At 35.4% G+C, this 27,141-nt stretch overlaps 2 protein-coding genes and 1 long non-coding RNA gene across 3 annotated transcripts in view; 1 reads left to right on the top strand and 2 right to left on the bottom strand.

Moving 5' to 3' along the window:
* Positions 1 to 1,699: 1,699 nt before the first annotated feature.
* Positions 1,700 to 7,227, bottom strand: LOC126742033 (uncharacterized). The gene is made up of 2 exons (XM_050448560.1): positions 4,870 to 7,227; positions 1,700 to 4,790 (listed from the first exon to the last, which is right to left on the bottom strand). The coding sequence occupies exon 2, from the start codon at positions 3,251 to 3,253 to the stop codon at positions 1,886 to 1,888; it is 1,368 nt and encodes a 455-aa protein (XP_050304517.1). The 5' UTR covers positions 3,254 to 4,790; positions 4,870 to 7,227; the 3' UTR covers positions 1,700 to 1,885.
* LOC126742047 (uncharacterized) lies at positions 5,804 to 26,548 on the top strand. The gene is made up of 3 exons (XR_007662471.1): positions 5,804 to 5,900; positions 26,130 to 26,267; positions 26,335 to 26,548. It is a non-coding gene; the product is annotated as an uncharacterized LOC126742047 (long non-coding RNA).
* The window catches only part of LOC126742036 (magnesium transporter NIPA2), a 40,563-nt gene continuing 23,787 nt past the window's right edge, over positions 10,366 to 27,141 (bottom strand). The window contains exon 4 of the mRNA XM_050448564.1: positions 10,366 to 10,808. Coding sequence (XP_050304521.1) covers positions 10,459 to 10,808 — 350 coding nt within the window. The 3' untranslated portion in view covers positions 10,366 to 10,458. The remainder of the gene's footprint in view (positions 10,809 to 27,141) is intronic.

Raw genomic sequence — 27,141 nt, 5'->3', positions numbered from 1 at the left:
TTATCACCCACCGGAGATACAGTTTCCGTCCCGAGGATATCCAACTTTGGCAGAGCTCTAGAAAGCATATCTGGGACGATGTGTTCCTTGCCTTTTCTGTGAATCAAGGTGAAGTCATATTGTTGAAGTTAAACCTGCCACCTAGCCAAGCGACCAGTAGGTTGTTGCATATTTTGTAGCCACACCAAAGAGTAATGATCAGTGATCCAACTAAGGGCGAAACTTTTGTAAAGACCACACAACTGCGAGACACTCCCTCTCAGTTGTAGAAAAGTTTCGCTCCTGCCTAGTCAGACTCCTACTTATATAACTAATTACTCTCTCGGTATCATCAGGATATGGCTGGACCAAAACAGCACCAATACCGTATCCAGAACTGTCACACTGGACTACAAAATCAAGGGAATAATCGGGCGCAGCTAAGATCGGGGCACTAATCAGACATTCTTTGATTTTCCTGAAGGCCGCATCACATGCTGGTGTCCACTCGAACTTGCGATCTTTACGCAACAGGCCTGTAATGGGAGTTATGACAGAGGAAAAATCTTTAATAAAAGGCTTATACCACGAAAACGTGCCAACAATCCTCCTGACCTCTGTCACACTTTTAGGAACGGGAACATCCAACATGGCCTTTACCTTATCGGGGTCAACATGTAAGCCTTGCCTGTCAACAACATATCCCAGGTACTTTAGACTGGGTTTACAAAACTGACACTTTTCTCGATCCACAGTTAAGTTGGCCTCGCGCAATCTACGGAATACCTCCTCCAAAATTTCCAAATGTTTATCAAAATCGGGCGTTATAACTGCAATATCTTCTAAATAGATATATACAAACGGCTCAAGATCAGGGCCAAGGACACTATCAATAAGTCTTTGCCATGTGGCAGGGGCATTATGCAAACCAAATGGAAGCCATTTAAACTGGAAAAATCCGCGGTTAGGAACCGTAAAAGCTGTGTATGGTCGAGATGTATTGGCTATAGGGATCTGCCAATAAGCTGACTTAATGTCCAAAGAAGAAAAATATTTAGCCTGGGCTAACTTATCGAGTGTCAGTCACTTGAGGGAGAGGATAACTATCTGGTTCACAGACGGCATTAACCTTTCGATAATCGACACACAAGCGGAATGAACCGTCCTTTTTCTTAACCATGACGACAGGGGACGCCCAAGGACTCTTCGAAGGCTCCACCACCCCAAGTTTTAGCATCTCGTCCAGCTCTCTGTCTATGTGTTGTTGCATTATGGGAGAAACCCGATACCAACGCTGTTTAATCGGTTTGGCCTTAGCGACTATGACATGCTCAACCTGGTCCGTACAGCCCAATTTATCACCCATCAGACTAAAATTTCTATCCAATAGCGCCTTTAACCTAAGCTCCTCAACCTCCGTCAAAATAGTTGCATTAGCTACTTTCAAAGAAGCAATCTCAGGCCCACCAGAAAAGCACCACTGTCCAGATCGAAGGTCTGGTACAACACCCATGGCTCTCCAAAAATCTGTGCCCAAAATCAACACATGTGGAAGATCTGGAATGACAATCGCACTGATGAGACGTGTCCGATCTCTCACCGTCATAGGTATTTCACAGGTTCCAATACTCTGGCATCTTTGTCCATTGGCAATAGTGCATGATGGGGCTTGGTTCTTATCTAATCTAAATCTCAATTCGTTAATCAACTTCCAACCAATAACAGTACGTGATGCACCGGAATCGAGAAGACCTAAAACTTCCTTATCTAAAATATTTACACGCAAATAAGGCCTCTCATCGTTCTGGGCATTATCGAGGACATAACTAAGAATAGGATCAATATTTTCACCGGCACTCACCAAGTCTTGGTCTCGACTTAGGAGCGCCCTGTGGCGTTTCCCGACCTACAATTGGGACAAAGTTTTTACTGTGACGCCATCCTTTTTACACCGGAAACAGAACTTAGGCCTTGGGAGAGTACATCCTATGGCACGATGACCTGGCTTCTTGCACCTAAAGCAAATGATTTCACTGCAGGGATTCTCTAAACCTTCAGACCGAATTGGGTTATTATTAACATTCAATGTAGAAATGCCTGCCTCTATTTCAGTGACTTCATAAATATAAGCCAAATCAGGTTCAAGAAGATTGCCACGCCTAGAGGGTTGTGAATAACTCTCCACTGCTTCTCTTCTTTCCTCCAAGCGTCGACATAGAGTACGCAACCGACTAATCGATGTTACATCAATCAGAGCCATCTGACTTTGATTAAAGGGTGCTAGATTACGAAGGAGAATCTTCAATTTAGCCTCTTCAGATATGGGACAGGTGAGTCTCTTAAAATACCCAGCCATGACTGCTAAATATATACCTATACTTTCATCCTGCCCTTGTGTCCTCTTACAGATTTCATCGAATAACTTTTCATTGTAGTTACAGGGTTGAAATTCTTCACGAAGTAAAAAAATGAATTCATCCCAAGTAGGCACATCACGCCTATATGCCAAATAGAATCGATATGCTTTTCCAGTAAATAGGTCAATCCCAGACTCCAATAAAATTTCCTTAGGAACCTGCCGAGCAATTCTCAGTTCTTCAACCTTCTCGAGGAATGCACTAAGAGATAGACCCTTCTTGTCACCGGAGAACTGCAAATTCCATTTGCTTGGAAGCACAACGCGAGAAAAGGAGGTAGAAGATGATCGAGGGATGGGCGAAGAGTTTGTAACTCCACCAAGGTTCGCATTGAAAACTTGTTCATCATCATCCGAGCCCTCAACAGTGATATGGCTTGTACTAGAACCTCCAGCCTGAGATTCAAGCAGATTCAGACCAGGGGGAATGGTTTCTTCCCTCTCATGCTTAGTCGCAGTATCCTCTAATTTAGCCAGCAAGGTCAACACCATCCCTACAAGTTCTGACTTAGATTTTCCCTTGTCCTTGTCATCTCCCGCATCCATATGATCTAACCGGTTCAAAATATGGCTTAGTTTGGTCTGCAGTTTCATAAATTCTCCACTCTTCCTACCATTAGAGAATTTGCCAACCAACAGGCTCACCTCTTTGGTCTTCTTATAAACAGCCAGTGCATCCTCTTCGAAGGAAAAAGGATACTCAGGCAACCTTACACTATCACCATTCCTTTCTAGCTGAAAAGCAACAGGCAGCCTAGGACGCATCTCCTCAACGCTTCCCTCAGCAATGCCCCTAATGGCGAGCTCATAAATAACCTCGTCCTTGTTCAATCTATTAACATGTACTTTTCGAGGCATAATGAACCTTTAATAAACCTCAGAAAAAAAAATGAGGAAAAGAAAAAAACACAAAAGTTAAGTTGGGGTTGGCAACCTAATTACACTGAAAATACCACAAATTACCAGCAATTGTATAAAAAAACACCATGAACCGTACCAATTGCTAGAAAAATTCTCCTAAAATTAAAAAAAAAGTTGCCAAAAATTTTTCCAAGATTTCCAAAAAGAAAGTGACGTTTTAATTTTATTGGTCCCACGTTGGGCGCCAAAATGTAGCGCGTAACTCGGTTCAAACCAATTTATTTCCAACCCATGTGAGTCATACCTACTATCCAACCACAAAAAAATTACCTTCCTTAAGTCCAGACAAGCAAATTTTGTTTTAAAAGATTCAGAGATTTGGTGGCCGCCAGCTTTTAGACAGTGGAGAAGGTAGTGCGAGAAATTTTAATAAGAGCGCCACTTGATTTAAATATTTTACACCAAACCCTGATATATTATGATGGTAATATAAGCCCCCCTTAATTAAGAAAATGATGACCTATAATATTTATGCTTGTACCTAGATCCTAAAAGCTGAAAATAATTTGGGAAAAACTCTAATAACAATCCATAGGTCCACCAGATTGATATAATCATCAAAGAATTTACATAGTCACTTCCATTTATATAAAAAATTAAATTCCACTGAGATATTTAAATTTAGATAATTAGTCAAAATGTAATACTGTAGTAATTTTAAGTAAATAAAAAAAATTGATAAAAGAATTAAGAGTTACTTGAGGTATGCTTAAGGCGAGGAATTAGTAAGGAAAAAAAAACAAATCCGCACTGAACTACTGTTCAAGGGGAAAATCCAAAACGTAATCACGTGTTGTTTATAAGAAGTATATGTTTGGAGCCTAATTCACAATACCTTACTGGCCCTAAATACCTTTTACAAACTCTAGTCAAGTCACTTTAATCTAAATAAAACTTTTAAATAGTAAGGTTCGAATTTGAAAGCCTACTAATGGTATGTTGGTGCAATAAAACCTATTAACCAACAACCAACACTATGACTAAATATGAAATTTGTAGCAAATAGCCGATCCCTTACAAGGTGATCCAGGCTCAATGTCAAAATCAATTATGTCGATGCTTGACGCAAATGGAAACCCTCAGGTTAATGTTAATAGAATAGACAAGGACTCCTTAACGTTTTTGTTTTACATGAAAGAAAATAAACCCAAAAAATTCAACCGTTCAATAAGAGAAAAATAAAATAAAATGTGCAAAAACTTGCGTGTCCTCTAATCTCTTGTGCATTTTGGCTAAGGTAGCTTAACTCTCCAGCTCTGAAACGAGTCAGCTACAACCAGGGTAGCGACCACATGGGCAAATCGATTTCGGGCAAGTTCCAATCCAAAATCGCAGAGCCACAGTACAATGCTCAGTCCAGGCTGTGTTGAGGCTCCCTTAAGCCGGTTGCCAACAGTGTTGGGATGACCAGAAGAAACCAGAGAATAGGAAGAGACCAGAGAATAGAGGAGAGAATGAGAAAAAGGAGAGGCCTCTAAAATAGAGGACAAAAAAAATCAGTAAAATAAGCACACAATCAATTCTATGGCAATTACCAACATGTTGCTACATACCTAAGGTGGTGAGCGAGGCCTAGAGTCTCGTTTTGTGGTTAGAAAATTTCAAAATCCCATAAATGATGTGGGAGCAGCCGACTAAATCCAAAAATATCAGGTCAATCCGAAATCCTCTCGGCTAGAACTTCCCACTAGACGTTCATCAAATTAAACCCCAAAACTTGGGAGGAATATTTTTCCATTCAACCGAATTACCGGCAAGATGAACTCAAATTTTCCTTAAAACCACAAAATGTCGACTGTTCTTTCTGATAACGGGATGGCTACCGACTGGACAAGGAACTGACAACTCCAGACAGTGACAGGTGACACTAGCAGTGAACTTGTCACTCTCTCTCTTCGACACGATCTGACCCTGCCTCTTGGTGCAAACTACGCGGAGCCTCACTCTATCAAAATAGAAATTCCGCAATACCACAGCAAAATGATACTGCTCGGATACTAAAACATGGAAAACTAAAAAAATTTTCCCAACGGGGCTACGAAATTCCAATTTTCCTCTTACGTCGCTCTGCCTGATTTATGACGCTCCGTCATCCGCCAAATGGAAACCAAACTTTAATGGGAAACAGCAACGCTGCCAAACCTCCACAACAACAAGTGTGTCAATAGTCATTACTGTCAATCGGCTAGTAGGGCTAGAAACCAGATGTCAGGGCACGTTTATTTACTAAAACTTAACTTGAAGAATTGAAGGGAAATATAGCAAGCAAAACTGGGGAGGCCAATTTCAAATCAATTAGGATACCTTGCCCAACATGATTCCGCTATAGAAGAAAGTATTTGTAAGTTTTCCTACACTAACGGATCACCATCTAATAGGTCTTATTTACTCCACTCATAGCGCAATCTGTGGCACAACAGCACCCTCTAGGAGTCCCTCCATACCCCAGACATATACCGGCCTCATAGAAACTCTTGCCAAACAAACCAAAGGTCAAAAAGTTCCCAACACCAGGTACATGAATAGGGACTAAGGAAACATAATACGACTAACTCCACAGAGGTGTGCTGACAGGATAGAGTAGGTAAATACATTCTTAAAAATAATCAAACTCCAAAAGCCTTAAAAAAAATAAATTGCATTACTATCAAACCCCAAATTCCATTTATAAAACTGTAAATCACACAACCCTTTCAAGCCGATACCAAAACCCATAAACTTTTGCCCGAATGTATATGAAATCCCATGTTACATGCTTAGGGCAAAATCTGCATGTAACACATCCAAATTTGAGACTCTACGGTAAACCTTAAGGTCATCCGCAAATTTCAGATAGAACTATTCATGAAACAATTTTCAATATCATTGATAAAGGTGTTAAAAAGCAACGCCCCAAGTGGGATCCTTGGGGAACACCAGATGGAGTCTGTACTTCATTTGATTCAAAATTGCATAATTGACGCGGTCAAAAGCTTTACTGAAGTCCGTATACGTTGTCTGTCAAAAATTAAAAAAACCATAAACAATCTTCTCAAAAGTTTTGACATAGAACTTTGACAAGGATACTTATTGGTCTATAATTCTTGACCTGAGTGCTCGGATAAATTAAATAATATAAACAAAGGTATGAAATAATGGATATTTTATTAGTTTTTGGGTATTGTGAAAAAAATGGCCGCAAAAGTGCTAGGGGGCAAAGCTTTCCAAATCGGCGTATACCAAATCATCAAACATTTGCCGCTATTGAGAGACGCCTTCGCGTAACCATTAGTGTTACTCCTATAACTGTCAATTATGCACCGTATAATAAGGACTCCGCAGATGAAAGAACAAATTTTGGAAAGAATCCATGAAGATCCTACATTAACCACCAGACGCTGAGGTTTAGAAGTACAAGCATCTAAGGATGTGGAAGAACAACAGCTTTATCAATACCACATCCAAAAGGTACAAGACCTTTTGCCTACGGATTTTGAACAACGTTTGGGCTTCTATCAATTTGTTAATGAAAACAGACTACAAAATTTAAATTTTGCTAAGCAAATTTTGTTTACAGATGAAGCATGTTTTACGAGAAGTGGTGTAACTATTTTTTATAGTGAACGTGTTTACGCTGAATCCCAATGCCACTAAAGTAACTCATTTTCAACATGAGTTTAAGGTCAATGTGTGGATGGGAATCATTGACAATTTTATAATCGATCCTGTAATTTTACCACCAAGGCTAACTGGTGTGAACTATTCAGAACATTTACAAAATACGCTGCCAGATTTATTAGAAGAATTGCCATTACAACTTCGGCAAGATATGTGGTTCATGAATGATGGTGCTCCACCACATTTCACTTTAAATGTTCGAAATTATTTGCATCAATAATATCCAAACAGATGGATTGTAAGAGATGACGCGCCTGTAAACTGGCCACCACGCTCACCGGACTGTACTCCATTAGATTATTTTTGTGGGGATCTTTAAAAGCGATGGGGTATTCTAGAGCAATTAATACAAAAGAAGAGTTATGAGCAAGGATTTAAAATGCAGTCACCGAGTTGATGCAAAGAGTACTTTTTAACTTTTTACGCCGTGTTGAAATGTGTATTCATGTTGAGGGAGGTCGTTTAGAAAAAATTGTTATAAGTCTATAATAATTAAAATTACTTTAAATAAATTATTATTTCTCATTGAATAAAAAAAGTCTTTCTGCAAACTACGTTAAGTGTAACAACACAAAAAATTTCATTCCAATTGAATCCTTTATTGTTGAAAGGGGTTAAGAGCCATTTTCTACTGTTTTGAGTTATTGTGAAAATCCTTCTCTCTTTCTATATTCGCGTCATTTGGTGTTGAAATGAGACAAGCGCTGATGCATTGCATGTATATACTTTATGCTTCGAAATTGCATTTAGTGTAGAAAGAAGGTAAGTGGCGTCGCTTGCCCCCTTTCAACAACTTACTAAGTAAACGTCACGTGGCTTAACGATTTTTGCTTCGTAATTGAGGCTGCTATTTGCATTGTTTACTTTGTCCTGATAAGACCTGTTGCTGTTTTTAAGACTTAAAAATGGTAGAGCATTCGAATAGTGAACAAACCGAAGTTAAAAAAAGAAAGAGAGGTGTGAGACATGACGACGAATATACCCGAAATGATAAGGCAGAGCAGAATAAAAGGTATTTCATATGTTAGTTACAGAAGAAAAAGAGTCCCGGAAAAGAAAATTGGATTAGGATGCAAGTAAGTTAATTTTTTTATATTAGTTTAACTTCCTATTTGCATCGTTGTGTTTTTCTAGATGTCTCTTAAAATGTTTTACTAAAATAAATGAGGACGACAGAGATGAAATATTCCACAAATTTTATAGATTAAAAATAAAAGATATTCAGGATATATATCTACTAGGGCTTATACAAAAACGCAGCGTTAGTAGAAGACGAAAAAATATTACTGAAAATGAAGTAATGAAAAAAATCATGTACCTATTTCCATTTTGTTCTTGTTGGTAACACTAGGGTACGTGTTTGTCAAAAAGCATTTCTTAGCTTGAACGGTTTTTCTAAAAAGAAAATAGAACGCATAAAAATGTTGTTGTCAAACAATCAAACACCACGTGAAAAAAGGGGACACCTTGTAAAGGTTCATGCAATTCCCGAAGAAAGCAATATTTTAATAAGACATGTTGAATCATTCCCTCTTAAACAGACACATTATTCTGGTAAACCTATTTCATATCTTGATGCAAGATTAAACGTCAAGCTTATGTATCAACTTTTTAAAGAAAAAAAACACCCAGATTCCTCTATAATGGATATTACTTGAAATATTTTAAGGAACACTTTAACTACCGTTTTGGTCGACCTCAGGTAGATACATGTTGCAAGTGTGAGGAACTTGGGAGTTAAGATTAAAAGTCCTTTACTTGGTGATGCGGCCAAACGGACTGCTGCTGTTGAGCTAATTGTCCACAAACGAAGGGCCAAAAAATTTTACACATATCACAAGGAAGCTGAAACTCGTAGCAAAACTAATGAAAGTGTGTTAGTCTTATCGTTTAATTATATGCAAAACCTCCATCTTCCCGAAATTCCCGTACAAGATCTGTTTTACCTTACACAATTGACTGTTAACGTGTTTAATATTCACAACTTTAAAACCGGTGAAAGTTTCAAAGGAAGTAAAGGTCCGAACGAGGTATGTTCTTTTTTGCTACATTACATAAAAAACTATGTTCCAGATAGTGTGGAGGAACTGCTTTTATTTTGTGACAATTGCTCTGGGCAAAATAACAATACAGTCATCAGAATGTGTATGACATTGGTAGAAGGAAGATTTAAAAAAGTAGAATAGATCTATCCGATTAGAGGGCACTCGTTTTTGCCGTGCGATAGAGATTTTGGCACTGTAAAAAAACTTTTGAAGTGCTTCGACAGAATTTTTTTTGTACACAAGTTTACTCAATTGATGTCAAGTGCGAGTAGGAAATTCATTGTAACGGAAATAGATAGCAATGACATTTTGGATTTTAAGAACTGGTGGGATCAAATTTTATAAAAAGAACGTTGTTTCTCTAGAGACAAGCAAAAGAGGCATACCACCAAACGAAAAACAACATTTTTCAGTTTCACTCTTTCATCACTTTAAGTATGATGTCAATTTAAAATTCATTTCAACAATAAACGATTCAATTGTTTATTATTCCGGTGCAGCTTCAAAAAAGTAAAACACGAAATATCTTGCTAACGGTTAATTTTAGCGGGTTGTAACAAGAGTACCTTTTTTACTCAAAAGCGTTAGGGAAATTGTTTCCTTTACAAAAAATAAAAACCACACTTGCAAGTAATTGCAACTAAGGACGAAGCAACTTTGGACTAAGGTAAGTTGCTTTAAATCGGCTTATTTTGACTTCAGGAATATGTCCTAGGATTTTGTACAGATCTTTTAGACACCCTGTATATGGTTTTTTGTCGATGAAGTTGGACGAACAACACGTGGTTAAAGTATCGGAAATCGAGCCCCTAACACAGTGTATAAGTTTGTTCCTCATACAACAAAGTTCTTAATTAAATTTAGTTTATACATTATGGAATTTAGAATTTTAATACTTTTAATTTTTGATTGTATAACTTGTGAATTTTTTTGCTATAATCTCTTCTTATAATTATAGTAATACATTTTGTGAATATTTCTTATTTAATTTTTGAAACCCAGACCTATGGATCTAGTAGGCAATAGGTCTTTCAGAAATTATAGTACGCAAATAGAAAATGTCACAAATCGAGGACTAATTTTGACCGCACGGTATAGTACAGCGAAATTCAAATTTGGCGCCATAATCAAATTTTAAATTTCCCGCTTTTATGACGTCACAAACCCATTTTCGCTTCCGATCCATACTGCTCCTCGACATTCAGAGGGCATAATAGTCAATCGATATACAGTACTACAGTCTATATTTTTAATTATTCCTGAAAAGGGTTTCCTTAACTTAATTTACTGACCTTTAGAACCTATGCCAACTTGGAGTCCTGTCGAATATTTGAATAATAAAACAAATTCGGTAAAACTCCTTTAATTTTTTCCTTAATTAATTATTTTTAAATACTTGTCTCGTAAAATCACATTGAAAGAAATATGAGGCATGTCTAATTAAGACACATAAACGTGATGACTTCCATATTCCCTAACACTAGTACCCCTAGTAAAAGAGTGTTTCTCCTTCTGACCACTGCCAAGCAGCACTATCGCCACTACGGTGATTCCGAATCCACAAAGGGCTCCGAAAATGCTCTGTACATTCATCCTTGACCATTCTTTGAATAAAATTGCTGACACCACTATCACCATTGTCGTGAACATGACGTAATAAATGGGTGTGACTATAGTAGTGTCAAAAATATCCAAAGCTTTATTTAAGTAGTTCATTTGCATGCAAATAAAGGCAATCACTGCAAGAAGGAGAAGAAAGACGATCCAGAGATCCTGGGTTGGTAGCTGACCTGAAACAAATATTTAATATATACAATGTTGGAATATAATAATCGACAATAATAATTTTTTACTTGCTTAAAGGATCTTTATGCGGTGTCCAAAAGAATAAACATAAAAAATATCAGTTATGGGTTCAAGGGACTTTTACCTAAAGTGAAGTGTAAGCGTTTTTATGTGTGTGTGATTCTGTGGTTCTTAGTTGTTAAGTTTATAACGTAGAGTACACATTAACCCATTTTAGGCGAATAACCACAATTTATTAGTACTTAAGGCGGTTATCCTTGGTTTTTACACGCTAAACAACTACATTGACATCACAACTTGTTTTCGTGTAAACGTTTTGGTTTAACCAGTGTTTATTGATTATAAATAGTAAATAATAAACAAAAATAACTTTATTTTGTGTACTGCATTCTTACATAATATTCCTTTATAAATAATCATATTTCCTAATCTCTTGTATTTATTTCTTGTGTTTGTAGTTCCTATAATTTCTAATTTCGTTCATTTGGATTGTAAGCAAAATAAAACGCGATACTTCTCAAAACAAACTAATATAATGACATAAAATAATTATCAAATTATATAAGGTACTTATTCGTATGGCTAAACTCGTAAGACTCTAAACCACTCTGTTTCGGGCCTGTTTATAACATATGTTTAAATACTTAAATCAAGGTTATTTCGATCTTAATTATTTATCAAGTTATCAAGGCCAGACTGTAAAAAAATAGGGACGCTGCTCCAGTCACACTGAAATAAGGTGATCTCTCTGTTTTCGACGCACACCCTTAGTGACTATGTAATGAGCGAAATAAAATAGAAACAAAATAAGAAAAAACACAATTTAACGTAAAAGGAAAAAAGAATGACTCGACTTACCCTAGTAATAAATGAAGTAAAGGATGTTGATATAAGGAACCCCAATCAGCTTTCATTAAATCGACAAAGACGTGATGCACTTCGGTATTATCTCGCATGAGATTTAGGTACCGATTCAATAATTGCCGTAGTACTACTGCTTTCCGGTATCGCACACCTGTTCCGTATTTTAAGTTTTTGGCGTATGACCTCGGTCAAATAGCTTACTCCTCTCGCCCCGAGGGATCCATAAGGTAAAGTAGGATAAAAGAGCAAGGCTTTATGGAAGGAACATTGGAGTAAGAGAGTAAGGAAATGTAAGATAGGTCGTGTTTAAATATTAACAATTTACCAAGAAACGCGTGTGTTATACCGGGTGAACTTTTATATGCAAAATCAATGTAAATAAATCAAAATAAACAAAGTATTACCGAACTAATTGTTAAATATATTAAACTTTAAAGAAAACTTATGTTAACTAAAAATAAGTAAAATTAGCAAAAAGTAACAAAAGAAGAGAGAACGAAACACACTCTTTTTAAACACAACAACCAAATGCCCAAATCTTAAAATTGAAACATTAATAAAAACGATAACGTAACATAAACAAATATAATGGGTTCCTGGATCTCGGCTCGGTCGGCAAGGCCTCTATATTAAGTAAATAATAATGAACCCAAGTGTTTCTCATCGTGTGGAAAGGAATTGGTTGCTTTTCGATGGGATTCAATTTGTACTGTTTTCTACTTAATGTATTGTTTTTATAATAAGCACAATTTAAACAAGCACCTACGTACTTCGTAAGAAACCTTCGCATCTTAGGAAACCAATAATTTTTTTGGATTCGTTGTAACGTCTTTTGAGCACTTAGATGTCAAGATGACGACACAAAGACGACATATTTACATTTTGGCCACCTTGGAAACCACCCAAGCTGTATTACCATTATCTAATTTGCGATATACTTTATCATTTTTAAGTTCGTATTCCTTGAAATATTACTTACTCTCGTATGTAATATTCCCTGATACAAGTATCTTTCTAATTATTTTTAACTGTTCATCAGTTACAAGATGAGCTCCAATAATCCATTCATCTTCAGTAATGTCTATCGTAAATACTTCATAATCATAAACTAGATTCCTGCTTAATGCATCAACGTGCGTCATTCGTGAGCCTGGGCGATATTCTATACTGAATGAATATTCTTGTATTTCTAGCCACCAACGTCCAATTCTAGGTAAAAGGTCCTTCTTTGAAAGCGACCTTGAAATCTATTCCCAATAGATATACTCGAAAATACCGTAAGGCCAATTACCACTAACATAGTTTCCAGTTCATATGCATGGTATTGTCTTTGTCATTTGTTGTCTGCTTGCTGAAATACGATATTACGTGTTGTTTTCCTTCCGAGTCTGCAGTAATATCGCTCCTACACCTATCGCACATGCGTCAGTGTGTAACTAGGTCTTTAACTTTTAATCAAATATAGTAAGGATTGGCTCGTTTGCTAGTGCCCTTTTGATTTGTTCAAAAGCATTCTTATGAGGACTTGCCATATCCATCTGGCATGTTTTCTTGTCAAACTTGTAAGTGGTGCTACAATAATAGCATATCCAGAACTGCTTTTACTTTTTCCTTACCAGATTTCACTCCTTGAGCACGTATTTTTAAGTTCGTCAATAATTTGTTTTTTAAGCACTTTCAATTATTTTTTTAACGTATCACTGTCCGTAATACTGGACGACGACGAATCACCGGTACGTTTTCTGCGAGACCCACGGTCGCGACTACGTCTCGATTTTTCGCCCTTTTTATGAGTTTTTCCCATTTTGTCAGGAGGTCGGTTAATTACTAGCTTAAATTCTTATCCCACTTCTGACTTGTAAGCAAAATAAAACGCGATACTTCTCAAAACAAACTAATTTAATGGCATACAATAATTATCAAGTTATATAAGGTACTTATTCGTATGGCTAAACGTATGGCTTATTCGTAAGACTCTAATCCACTCTTTTTAAACACAACAACCAAAAACTGAAAAACTGAAACATCAATAAAAACGATATCGCAACAAAAACAAATATATTGGGTTCCTAGATCTCGGTTCGGTCGACAAGGCCGCTATATTAAATAAATAATTATGGACCCAAGTGTTTCTTACAGGATATTATTTGAGATCTATGTTTTGTTGTTTTGGAAGTATTTTTTGTTACATTACTATTTGTAATGCTGATATTCCTAATCCAAGAATAAGACGTATGTGCTTACTGGCTGTTGATTTTTTCAATGAAAACTTCGTGTTGGTTTTAAAATATTTACGGCAGTCACTTTATTCCGAAACGCAAGAAATAATTGCTTTGAAGGAGAAATATATCCCTTCTAATAAAGTGCCTTCAACAGAACTTCGGCTAATAGAGTACAACGTATATAAATTCAGACTTTATTTTTATTATTTTTTTAAGGATGTCTTGGCATTTCAAATAACCATTTAACCAAAAATGAAAAACTACTAGGCAGTTGAGTATTTACCGGTAATGTTGGTAACAACTTTGACAGTAGATTGATGACGTCAGTTTTTAAAAAGCAACAGCACCTAAACGTTTTGGTAAATACCAATCAGGAATTGGTAAAAACCAAAACGCTTTGGTTATTCGCCTAAAATCGCTTATTATAATATTAATTTTTTCATAATCTTTTAATGCGGTTCGGTTAATAAATCACTTTATTCTAATAATGCCTTTTATTATCTCCTATTGCATAATATTAAGCATTACAAAATAGTGAATGTTTTAGAGAAAATAATAAATAAATGTCGATTGTAATAAGTAATATCTAATCGCGTCAGTAATATAAAAAATATGTTTCCTGAATAATTTTGTATGGCATGTTCAAAGGCATAATTTATAATTACGAAGAGTTAAGAAGGACCAGAATTCCGATGGCTTTCGATGTTACAAATACACCCTCATATTCATAATTATGGACTATTATGAATGTGAGTCATAATTAAACTTACAATTCCATTATTGAAAGCATTCATATTCAAATCACATCACTAGAAGATAGCTATCTCAATATCATTGAATGTTAAAGTTTATTTTTGTTAAAATATCTGTTCTATCTTAGAAGAAAGAAAGAAAGAAAGAAAGAAAGAAAATGTGCTATATTACGTAAGAATAATCTTGTGTACAAGCATCCTACAAGCTAAAAAAACAAAACAAAAATACAATTTCAAAAATTGACAAAACAATGAACAAAATTAAACACAAGAAGACAAAACTTTCTGAACATACTTGAATTAAAGATAACTAAATAAAACAATCAATTACTAAATAAAGGTAAACTTGTTGACAAAACTAGAGAAAAAAAAACTTTCCAACATGTCCAAGGTTAAAACCTATCATTAAAAAAGTCATCCAGGTTATAATATGCCTTAGCCAATAAAAGCGTCTTTAATTCTCTTTTAAATTTCTTAACATCCGATATATGTCTAACACATAGAGGAACATGATTGTAAATTTTTTTACTTATGTAAATTAATGAGTTTTTGGTAAGGGAAGACGTAGGAATAGGAAGGGGAACATCATTTACACGACGAGTCAAATGGCCAGTGTCAGAGGATAGTTTGGGAATTTTGTAAATAAGAGCAACTGTTTCTAAGATAAAGAGTAAAAAAAGAGTTAGGATTTTTTCAGAAATGAAGAGGGGCTTGCAAGAATCTCTTAACTTAGCAGAGCACAGGTATCTAACTGTTTTTTTTTTGAATAACAAAGACAATGTTAAGTAACCCCTTATTGGTTAAACCCCAAAAAGGCAAGCCATACCGAATATGAGATTCAATAAGTGAAAAGTACACTGAACGTGCAACCACCCCTCCCAGCTCTTGTTTTGCCATTCTTACTGCAAAACATCCAGAAGATAATTTCCTAGCTAAATGTAAAATATGATCTTCAACCCGAAGGCGACCATCAATGGTAATTCCTAGGAACTTGCAGCACTCTTTATTCTGCAAGAGGGAATTTTCGTCAAACATCAGACCCTGAATATCGTACTTAAACCCCATAATAGACGTCTTTCTTACATTAAACACGAGCCTGTTGGAAGCATACCACCCTGATAAAATCTGAAGGTCTTCAAGGATACAAGTCTTAATATAATCAGAATTTTTATGGCTCGATAGTATGGTGGTATCATCAGCAAACTGAACCACCTTGCCCTGCAGTTTCAATGAACTCAAGTCATCCACATACAGTAAAAATAACAGTGGTCCCAACACTGAACTCTGGGGAACGCCGCATTTTAGGAATCTAGAAGCAGACAAACGCTCTGACACTGTAACCTTCTGAGTACGATTTGATAGATAGGACTCAAGCCATCGCAACGCTACGCCCCTAAAACCATATTTATCGAGCTTAGATAACAGTATTCCATGATCCACACAGTCAAATGCTTTGGATAGATCACAAAACACTGCCGCCGATGACTCTCCAGAATTCAAGGACACATAGACGGTCTCCAAAAAGCTAAAAATAGCATCATGAGTCCCTTTACCGGCTTGAAATCCAAACTGATTTGCAGACAAAATGCCATTATGATGTAAAAAGGACAAAATTCTGCTTTTTGCAAGTTTTTCAACTATCTTAAAGAGGGTAGACAAAATAGAAATAGGACGGAAATTACAAGGCTGATCCAAATCTCCACCCTTATGAAGAGGGATAACCACTGCCTCTTTTAAACATAAAAGAGAAATGCCAATATGTAAAAAATTGTTTGTGGCAGAAACTAAAGCATTTAAGGCTGAATCAGGCAAAAAGAGAAACAACCTCGAAGATATCCCATCAGCTCCAGATGATTTATGGTTTTTTAGGTGTTTGATTTCCTTTTTTTACTTCGGTAAGATCGACAGGATGAACGAAAACTGAATGCTCAACCGACATTTGTTGAAAATAGTGTAAGGGATCAATGTTACTACGAATGCCCTTAAGCAAAATATTAGGTATATTACAATAATAGTCGTTTAAAATGTCAGGTCTTAACTCCGGTTCAGATACTTTTCTATGGCAATGTCTAAAATCATTAATAATCGACCAACACTCTCTTTGCCTATTTGATGACATATTTAAGCGATCCCTATAATAATTAGATTTTGCTGCTTTAATTGTCTTTCTGTACAGACTACGGTATTTCTGATGATATACAAGGATATTTTCATTTGTGGTATATTTGCACAATTTAGTCAAAAAACGGAGGTTTTTAGCTGAAATTCTAAGGTCTCTTGTAAACCACGGTCTTCGTTTATTAGTTTTAAGCCTCATTTTAGGAAAGCACTGATTGATCTTATCACACAGAACTTGAAAAAATAAAGTAAGTGGGTCAGAAGCTGTTTCAAGTGCATTCCAATTTACCGAAGCTGTAGCAGCAGAAAAAGCATTAAAATTTCTCCTGCTGAAAATTCTTCCCATATAATGAGATGAAGATAATACAGTATTATATGGCATTTTAGCAAGAATAGCTCCATGGTCGGAAATACCAGATGGGAGTACTGTGCATAAAACGTCATCAAAATATGTACAGAAATAGTCAATTGTAGTTGCAGATGAAGAAGTTATTCGTGTGAGAGATAGAACGTGTATTTTCAAGTCGTAAGAATTTAAAATACTTAAAAGAGAAGTACGTGGCAAGGTTTCATCCGTGTAGTTGATATTAAAGTCACCAGCCAAGAGATTAGAGTGTAGGGACAGCTGGGATAAAAGAGAATCAAGTTTGTCCAAAAACATAGCAATATCTCCTGTAGGTGGCCTATAAACACAAAGAATATATAAATTAAAACGCTTACAAAAAGAAAGAGAGAATTCAAAAACATTCTCTAACAGAAGATTATCATACTTATCAATATTACAAAAAATCGTTTCAATTGTTTGCCTAGCCAAGATCATGGTTCCTCCATGTATAGATTGTTGACGACAAAAATTTGATATAGGAACATAATCAGATATTAAAAAACATTCACTAGGCCTCAACCAGTGCTCAGTCAGAAGTACAATATCAGGAAAATATCTCTTATCTCTTTGTTTAGCAGCTACCTGCAGGGCAGAAGTGTATGTGTTTTACAAGAGCTTTTTTTCGCATTATTGCCTCTTCAGGGGTACCACAGGGCTCTAACCTAGAGTCTTGCTTCTTTATGCTATTTATAAATAACTTAATTACTATCCTTATCCGAAAAAAAATTGTTGATGATCTAAATATTTATGCTACTAACGTAAAAATAAGTCATTGTCATTCTTTACAGAGTGATCTGGAATGTGTTGGTTTGTGCACTGATAATAAATTAAATCTCAATATCTCGAAATGCAAGATGTTTGCTTTTGCAAAAAATCCTATTAAATTTCAATACACTCTCTCAAAAAGTGTGAATCGGTCAACCTATTTTGGATATGGTTATAAGTTAATATAAACGCAAGAAGCATTCGACTTAAATTTGCTAACTTGAAATTGTTCTTACACTAAAATGTCTATCCTGAGATTGTCTGCATCGCAGAAACTTAGTTGTAGGATATAGAGATCACATGTTTTAAACTGAATTGTCTATGAGGTCGCGTCATACTACTGTAAGGACTCATGTGGTGGTGGTGGTGTGGCAATATTTGTCAGATCTGATTTCAGTACTTATAAAGATATAGAGAATAGATAATAATATTGAAGATATTCAAGAAGAATATTGATTCCTAAATTAGCAGTCGTACGAGACGGTCGTGTTTTTCGTTCGTTGGCTCTGCTAGTATTAAATATTTGTTTTGATTTGTTTTGTTGTGTTTATAAATTTTAAGTTACCCGCGTGTTTTTCTCTGCACTCTATTGAACTTTTAGTATTAAACATTATTTGCTGTGCATGTAATTCTCAGTTAATAAACAGTTCCCGTATACCAACATCCGTCTACCTTATAATGGCTGAGTTTAGATGCGATTCCTGCCAAAAAAACTGTTTCAGAAAAGGACAAATATAAGCTTCCTTGCAGTGGGGAATCCCGTCGAAATTTTTGTATGACCTGCACTGGATTGAATAAGGCAACGACAAAGGTGATACAACAACAAAAATACCATAACATTAGATTTTATCTGCAGTGTTTGCGACTCACTAACTTTAAAATATCTTCATGACAAAGTTTCGCAACTCCAAAACTCTCAGATATCCTTGGAAAATGCCAATGCTCTGGGAACCTGTTTTCAACTGAAACCTATGAAGTGGCGTTTTCTGATCATTGTGCTCAGATACTGAGTTTTGACTTAGAAAATCCAATCAGTCACGATTTAAGCAAATTTTCTTACTTCTTTGACACGTTCTCCAGTTTATTTAATATGAGCTTTCCTTATGTAAACAAATCGAAACCATCTCACAGAAAGTCTTATCAGTGGATAACACCCATTGATAATTAATGAGGGCAAACAGTTGAGACTACTTCATACTCAACTAAAGGCTGTTCACGATCATGAGTTACTGACATCCTATAGAAGGAGATTGAAGGTACATAGAGAAAATATCGTAAATGCTAAAAAAGCCTATAATTCAACAAAGTTGCTTACTTCTAACAATATAACTCGAGTCTCATGGGAAATTATTAACTCAATCACGAACTTCTCAAGTCGCAAAACAAAGTGTGTTCCTAATTTGGTTACTGACATTGGAAAGAAAGTTACAGGCAACCTTAATATTGCTAATACCTTTAATAATTTTTTTGAAGAGTCAGTGCGAAAGATCACAGATAATTTTCAGGCACCTATGAATGTGCCTTTTAACAGTTTATCCCAATCTCTTTTTCTATTCCCTCTCACTGAGGGTGAAACACTTGAGATTATAAAATCTTCCTCCAGGAAAAAGTCATCCGGTGTAGACGAGGTACCTGGTTACTTATTGTTAGCATGTGCTGTATTATATTATCTCTCCACTTACCTATCTTCTGAATTTATCATTTCAGTTTGGATATTTTCCTAAAGACCCAAAAACAGCTATTGTCATACCTCTATATAAAAAGGGGGAGGCAGCAGAAGTGAGTAACTATAGGCCTATTGCTCTCCTGTCTGTATTCTCACAGGTCTTCGAAATATCTTTTAAAAGAAGACTTATTGCGTTTTTAGATTCTTTTGCTATACTGTCATGTCATCAGTTTGAATTCAAGTTTGGACTCTCTACATCAAATGCTATAAGATCCAAATAACGATTTCGCATATGTATGTATTGCTCGGTACATTTTTTCGGTTATTTTAAAAATTTTTTTTTAGGGAATGTATATTATTTTGTTAAATTTAAAAATGTGTATTGCGTTGGGTTCACTATTGAATCGCTTCTTAGGTTGAAATATATAAGATTTTTTTTCCTTTTTGCATAGATGCTTACAAGGTATATTGGCTATTGGCTATGACTTATTCGATTTTTAGTTGTTTCTCAATTGGCGTACAGCGTTTTGTGTGTGTATTGTTATTTCATATTAGCTTATAGCTGCTGCAAGTAGCAAAAATAATTTTTGCTTTTCTCATGTCCGATCACTTTTTTCACAATTTGGCAGCGAATTTTTAAGGGTTGAAAAGTACGATGTAATTGGGCTATCAAAAACCTGGTTAAGTAACTCAATACAAAATAACAACATAGATATTTTTAATTATAATATTATACGTAAAGATAGAGATGGTCATGGGGGCGGAGTCGCTTTTTATATTAATAGTTCATTAACATTTCAAATTCTAAACACGCCTCCCCAGAGTAGCGCATTGGAACAGCTATGGTTTTGTACTATTTCGTACTGGTTTTGTACTACGATCACTGTACCGGCCACCTAACCTAAACCTTAATTCGTGTGTTGATGATTTGGAGAATGCTATTGTTAGTTTTTTGCCTGAGGTTGATCTTTTGGTATTTGGTAGGGATTTGAATGTGGATATTTTGCAAGTCGACAGTCCTGGATGTACTGCTCTCAGTAAACTTTTCAAAAAATATAATTTAGCACAACTTGTTCGAATTCCTACTCGTTTTTCTGCCACTGCACGTAAATTGATTGATGTTATTGTTACCTCAGATCCAGGTCTGTCGGCTGATGTCCAAGTAATCAACATGGACGACATTTCTGATCACTGTTTGGTTTCCACCGGATTAAAGTTGAAAAAAACACGGCCTCCCGCATCCTTTCATACCTATCGAGATTATTCCAATTTCGTTTTTGTGGACTTTCTTTATGACATTTTTAGTGTAAATTGGCAAGATATATTTAATCTGTCTGATGTGGATGAAATGGTATCCTTTTTTCAGCAAAATTTGACTAATGTGTTTAATATTCATGCACCCTTTAATTTCGAGATTCACCAAGGCCAGAGCCCCTTGGATGACTGATAATATACGTTTCATGATAAAATTGGGACAAAAAGCGCTTACAAAGTACAAAAAATTAAAAACTGAAGACTCTTTTAATGAATATAAGCAAATTAGAAATATGGTAACAAGCGCAGTTCGAAATGAAAAAAAAAATTCTAAATTATAAATTTAGAGAGGATCCGGCCTCATTTTGAAAAACTTTAAAGTGTCTTAATATAACACCTAAAAATTCAAAGTTACCAGCTCACTCCAATACTGTTATCGATGCTGAACAATTTAATTCTTTTTTTATTAATAGTATTCCGAAAACTAATTCATTACCTCTTAATAATGAAATAAATACTAAATATATTAATAAAGTACACCCTAATGTTGAGAACAAGTTTAAGTTTAGGGAGATGAGTGAGAGTGATATTAAGAATATAATATCTAATATAAAGTCTGTCTCCATGGGTCTGATGCTATTGGCATCAAGATGATTTCTTTTTTAGTCCCTTACCTTACTCCTTACATAACACATCATCAATAAGGCTCTTTCGTTATCCAGATTTCCCAGCGAATAAAAAAAGGCGGAATTATTACCATTCCCAAAGTAAATAGCCCTGCTGAACTCTCACATTACCGTCCTATAAGCATCCTACCTACCCTTTCGAAAATACTGGAAAAAGCCATGCACCAGCAAAAAAACGTTTTTTATAAATAATAAAATTATTTCTGATACCCAGTCTGGGTTCAGATCCCGGCATGGTACGGAAACGGCACTATTGCATGTATGCAATGATATTCTTCGCGCTATGGATAATAAAAAAGCTACTGCAATGGTGCTCTAAGACTATAGTAAAGCATTTGATATTCTTGATCATTCTATTTTGCTTGCCAAATTAAAATATTTTGGCCTACACGACTCAGCTTTGTATCTTCTTTGTGATTATTTGGCTAATAGAGTGCAAAGAGTACGTCTCGGCTCAGCATTTTCGCAATATGTAGTTATTGGTCAGGGAGTTCCGCAGGGTATTATTTTGGGACCACTTTTGTTTTAAATTTACACGTCTGATTTTCTTGAGTTTCTTAAAACATGCAAGTCGCATCAATACGCGGATGATGTTCAACTTTATCACTCATTTTCAATTAATCAAATTAATACCGCCATAGGGAATATAAATTCTGATCTTGATGCTATTGTGCAGGTGTCTAGTTTCCATAAGCTGGTTCTTAATGTTGCTAAGTCAAAACTATTGGTTTTTGAGATTCCTGTGTGGAATGATTTGGGCGTGAATGTCTCCATCCAAGGAGTTAATCTATAGCCGACTAGCTGCGAAAAAAACGTAGGTATATTTATCGATTTTAAACTTAATTTTGAATATCATGTTTCTAATATTTTACAAAAAGCTTACTATAAACTAAAAGTCTAGTACTTGTATAAAGATATTTTATCAACTAACATTAAGTTAAAGTTAACTCAATCATTAGTCCTCTCAGTGATCAGCTATGGAAGCGTTTTATTCTGGCCAGCCCTTGCTCAAAGAGATAAATATAGCTTGCAAAAATTACGTAAGGATTGCCTAAAATTTAGTTATTGTAAGCAAAAATACGACCATGTAACACCATTATTTATCGAATCTCAATGGCTAAGGCTGGAAGAACGATTCAAAGTTTATATGGCTAGTCTCATTTATAAAACTGTCCACAGTAGAGTCCCCAGGTACTTGTGTGAGAAGCTGGTAAACTGCAGTAGCATTCATGGATGTGATTTGCGTCATTATGCGGTGTTAAAATCTATAGTGCGTTGCCTCATGATCTGAAGTGTAAGCACTTACTCGCTTCCTTCAAAAAATCTGCCAAACTCCATTTTAATAGTAGTTTATAGTTTAGTATTTTACGAAAATCATGTTTTTTCTTTTTTTCACTTTTTAGTTAACTATATTACATGATTAAACGTATGATATGATTATGTCTGTGTAGGATCGTTTTGTTTTATAAGCTTAATTATAGTTACTAATTTATAGTTTGAACTTACATATATATTATTTTGAAGTACTATTTTTAAGTGTGCGGTTAGATAGAATAGCCATAGGCTAGATCTCACCGTATTTATAATTGTTATTGTAATTTTTTATTTCGGTAATATAAAGGCATATTTATTTATTTATTTATTATTTATTTATAATCTCTCTTTATACAGGGTGAGTTTTTTTAAAGTGTTACAATGCGATATGTCAAAAACTGCTGCAAATTTTTTTTTTACATTTTGGTGACATTTCAAGTATACCGGGGGGCACTTTTTGTGATATTTTTGACATTTATTCCTTCACCCCCCTAAGAGGGGGGGACGGTCACTTTCTTATTTTAAATGGAATGACGTGTTTTTTATTCTTAAATACGAATCTACATAAAATATGAAGTCTGTTTACAAAAAATTTTTAAAATTGCTCTGCTGGTTACGGAATTATGATCAAAACTGTTTTGATTAAATTTAAAAATAATTCCAATATTCTACTACAATAAAAACAAATTATTTCCTACTTTTTAACTATTTATCGTCTATGTATTATGCCTAAGGAGCTGTTCGAAGTGACCGCCTTTGACTTCCAAACACTTTCTTATCCTTTCTTGACATGAGTTTCGTACCCGCTGTAACATTGCTGGTGTCACTAATGAACAAGCAAAACGAATCCTGTTCTTCATGTCCTCTGGAGTTGTAGGTGCACTAGCCATTACTTTGTCTTTTATAAATCCCCATAAAAAAAGGTCAAGGGGGGTCAAATCTGGCGAACAAGCAGGCCAGTTGACAGGACCACCTCGACCAATCCACCTGTTTTCAAAAATCTCATTTAAATAAGTACGGGCCTGTATGGCACAATGGGGTGGAGCTCCGTCCTGCTGAAACCATACGTTAGGATTTAAATTTTGGTTTAGTAGACGAGGTAACTGATTTCTTAAAAAATCTGTGTAGACCTGTCCATTTAAATGACCTTGGAAAAAATGCGGACCAATAACTCTATCCTCGAAAATACCACACCATACGTTCACAGACCAGGGATGTTGATTTGGTACAGTTCTTATCCAGTGAGGATTATTTGCTGCCCAGTAATGCATGTTGTGCCTGTTTACCTTTTAGAAAAACAAACAACCAAAACTTGAATATGTTCTAATTTAAATAAGTTAAATCTTACCTGCCCGCAATTATTAAAAGAAGCCTCATCAGAAAAAATAACGTTTCTCAAAAAATGGTTATTTTCACGCATTTTTGTTGAAATCCAACTGCAAAAATTAATGCGATTCTCAAAATCATGTCCGTAAAGCTCTTGATGAAGTGTAATGTGGTAAGGATGAAACTTGTACCGGTGCAGAATTGTTATAATTGATGATTGACTAATTCCAGCATCTAAAGCAAGCCGCCTGGTACTGATTTGAGGATCAATAGCTACTGCTCCTAATACAGCAACTGCCTTATTTTCATCTGTTTGCGTTTTAATCTGATTTCGTCGTTTACTTTTTAGACTACCAGTCATACGACTTCTGGTCTCCAGTCTCTTAAAGGCCATATGAGATTTTGGAATATCCGGAAACCTCTCGGCCCACACTACTGCAGCCTCCCTATAATTTTTTCTGCACTCCCCCAAAATTAACAACATATCTACTTCTACACTGAAATTCGCTTCCATTTTTTTCTTTTTAAACACAATTTACTTGTTAATAACACGTCAAAATTTTTATGTGACACTGCTTGTTATGTTGCCATGGAAATCCTACTGTTACTAGGATTTTCATTTCCATCCATACTAGTAAAATAAACAGTAGGATTTCCATGGCAATCGGCTGTTATTATGGTAAAATATTCGAATTATTTTTAAATTTAATCAAAACATTTTTGATCATAATTCCGTAACCAGCAGAGCAATTTTAAAAATTTTTTGTAAACATCCTTCATTTTTTTGTGTATATTCGTATTTAAGAATAAAAAACAAGTCATTCCATTTAAAATAAGGAAGTGACCCTCCCCCCCTCTTAGGGGGGTGAAGGGACAAATGTCAAAAATATCACAAAAAGTGCCCTCCGGTATACTTAAAATGTCACCAAAATGTCAAAAAAAAATTTGCAGCCGTTTTTGACATATCGCATTGTAACACTTTAAAAAACTCACCCTGTAGAGATATATTGAATAACTTTGAATTAAAGTTAAAATCTGCTGGTATCTTTTTTGATCTTACTAAAGCATTTGATACCATTAATCATGCTTTAATATTAAATGATCTTTCAATTATGGTATAAGAGGTCCGGCTTATAAATGGCATGAACCATATTTGACAGGTAGAACCCAGGCTGTTCAATCAGATATGGTCAGTCAATATGGCCAATTTGCCCAATCAGATATGGTCACTGACCATATCTGATTGGGCAACTGTCGTCACTGGGGTTCCACAGGTTAGTGTTTTTGGGCCCATTTTGTTTTTACTTTTTATTAATGACTTGCCTCCCCTGCTAAATGACAGCTACATAACACTTTTTTCCGACGATACATTAGCAGTCGTCTCAGGTACTGACTATCAGTCAATCCACTCAAAAGCCATCAAGTGTATAGCTGATATTGCCGGGTGGTGCCAGAAAAATGGTCTATGTTTGAATAGTTTAAAAACCAATTTCACTGTTTTCACTCCGATTCGAGCTATTCAGGACCGGAGCTTAATTCTTAGAGAGGAGTCATCAAGTAGCATCATCCAACAACACTCCGCCAAGTTCAAATTCAAATATATTTATTGTCTAACAGGAATCTAATCTTAATCACTAAGACAATATATCAAAATAAAAGTAATAACAATTCATATATCATGAAAAATAATAATAATCATATATAAAAATATAACTAATAGGTAATCATAAAATATGTTCAAGAACAAAAAATATATATAAGAGGCATATTAACTAAATAGGTTTACGATATTATTTAACAATAATTTTTTTAAATGACGAGAAGACATATTAAAGAGATCGACATCCAGACTCAAATGGACCAAGTTAAACCAAGAGCATGCTCTGTATAAAGCCTCTTTCTTTGCTAAATTTGTGCTATGTGTTTGTAAGTAAAAAATGTTTTATTTTCTAGTATTAATGTAAGACACAACAAAGTGTAGAGCTGCTAGCAATTCCGGGCACTTAATACGACCATTACATAATTTGAACAGAAAAAGCAAACCTGCACAAATGGTTTCCTGATGAAGGGAAAGCATATTGAATCTGATGAGTAAGAAGGGCTGATTGTATCCTTGTTCGGGATAGATTTTATCAGTTTTAAACGCGATATGTTTCAGAAATTTACGCCGAACAGATTCAAGTCTAACAATGTGAACAGTATAGTTTGGATACCAGAGTGGAGCCACATAAAGTAATCTGAAAATTTTAACTGATAGACATCTGTGGTGGGATCCCAGGTGGAATCTGTGTGCAGTAGATTGTCCCGCAGCAATTATGCCATCTTGCAGCTTCGAGACTATGTGCATGCATATACACTTAAAAGCTTTTATTATGCCGTAGTGCATTCCACTCTATCCTATACCTTATTAGCTTGGGGTAATTCCTCCAGTATTGGGACAGGGCTAATAAATCAAAAGCGCATTTTACGTACGATGTTTAGACTTTCCTTCAGAGAAACTTGCCGTGGTACTTTTAAAAAAGAAAAAAATCCTAACTATAATTAACATATATATCTTGGAGTCCGCATGTCAAGTACATAAAAATCTTTGTAACCACATGAGATCTGGAGATCTTAATTTTTATAAAACTCGAAATGCAGATTAATAATTATACATCCGTTTTACCCGGTTGTCGCAGGTACAGGATGATCCGGAAATTACATCACTCAACATTTTTAATCATCTCTTAAGAAAGCTCTTAGGTCCATGTTAGATAACTGTCCTTTTTACTCGTTGACAGAGTTCTTTAACTGTAGATTTATTGACTAAATTTACTTAAATTTATTTCCTTTCATATTTTGTAATTTTATACTATTTTTATTAGCATTGTAATTTTTTATTGACAATACATTGTTATGATGTCGATGGAAATAAACGATTTGATTTGAAGTTTTGACCCTAACTTAATTTTTGTGGATCAGGTGG

This window comes from Anthonomus grandis, chromosome 11, assembly GCF_022605725.1.
Source record: "Anthonomus grandis grandis chromosome 11, icAntGran1.3, whole genome shotgun sequence".
NCBI classification, from domain to species: domain Eukaryota; kingdom Metazoa; phylum Arthropoda; class Insecta; order Coleoptera; family Curculionidae; genus Anthonomus; species Anthonomus grandis.
The sequence above is the reverse complement of the archived record's forward strand: the minus strand, read 5'-3'. Positions and strand labels throughout refer to the sequence as shown.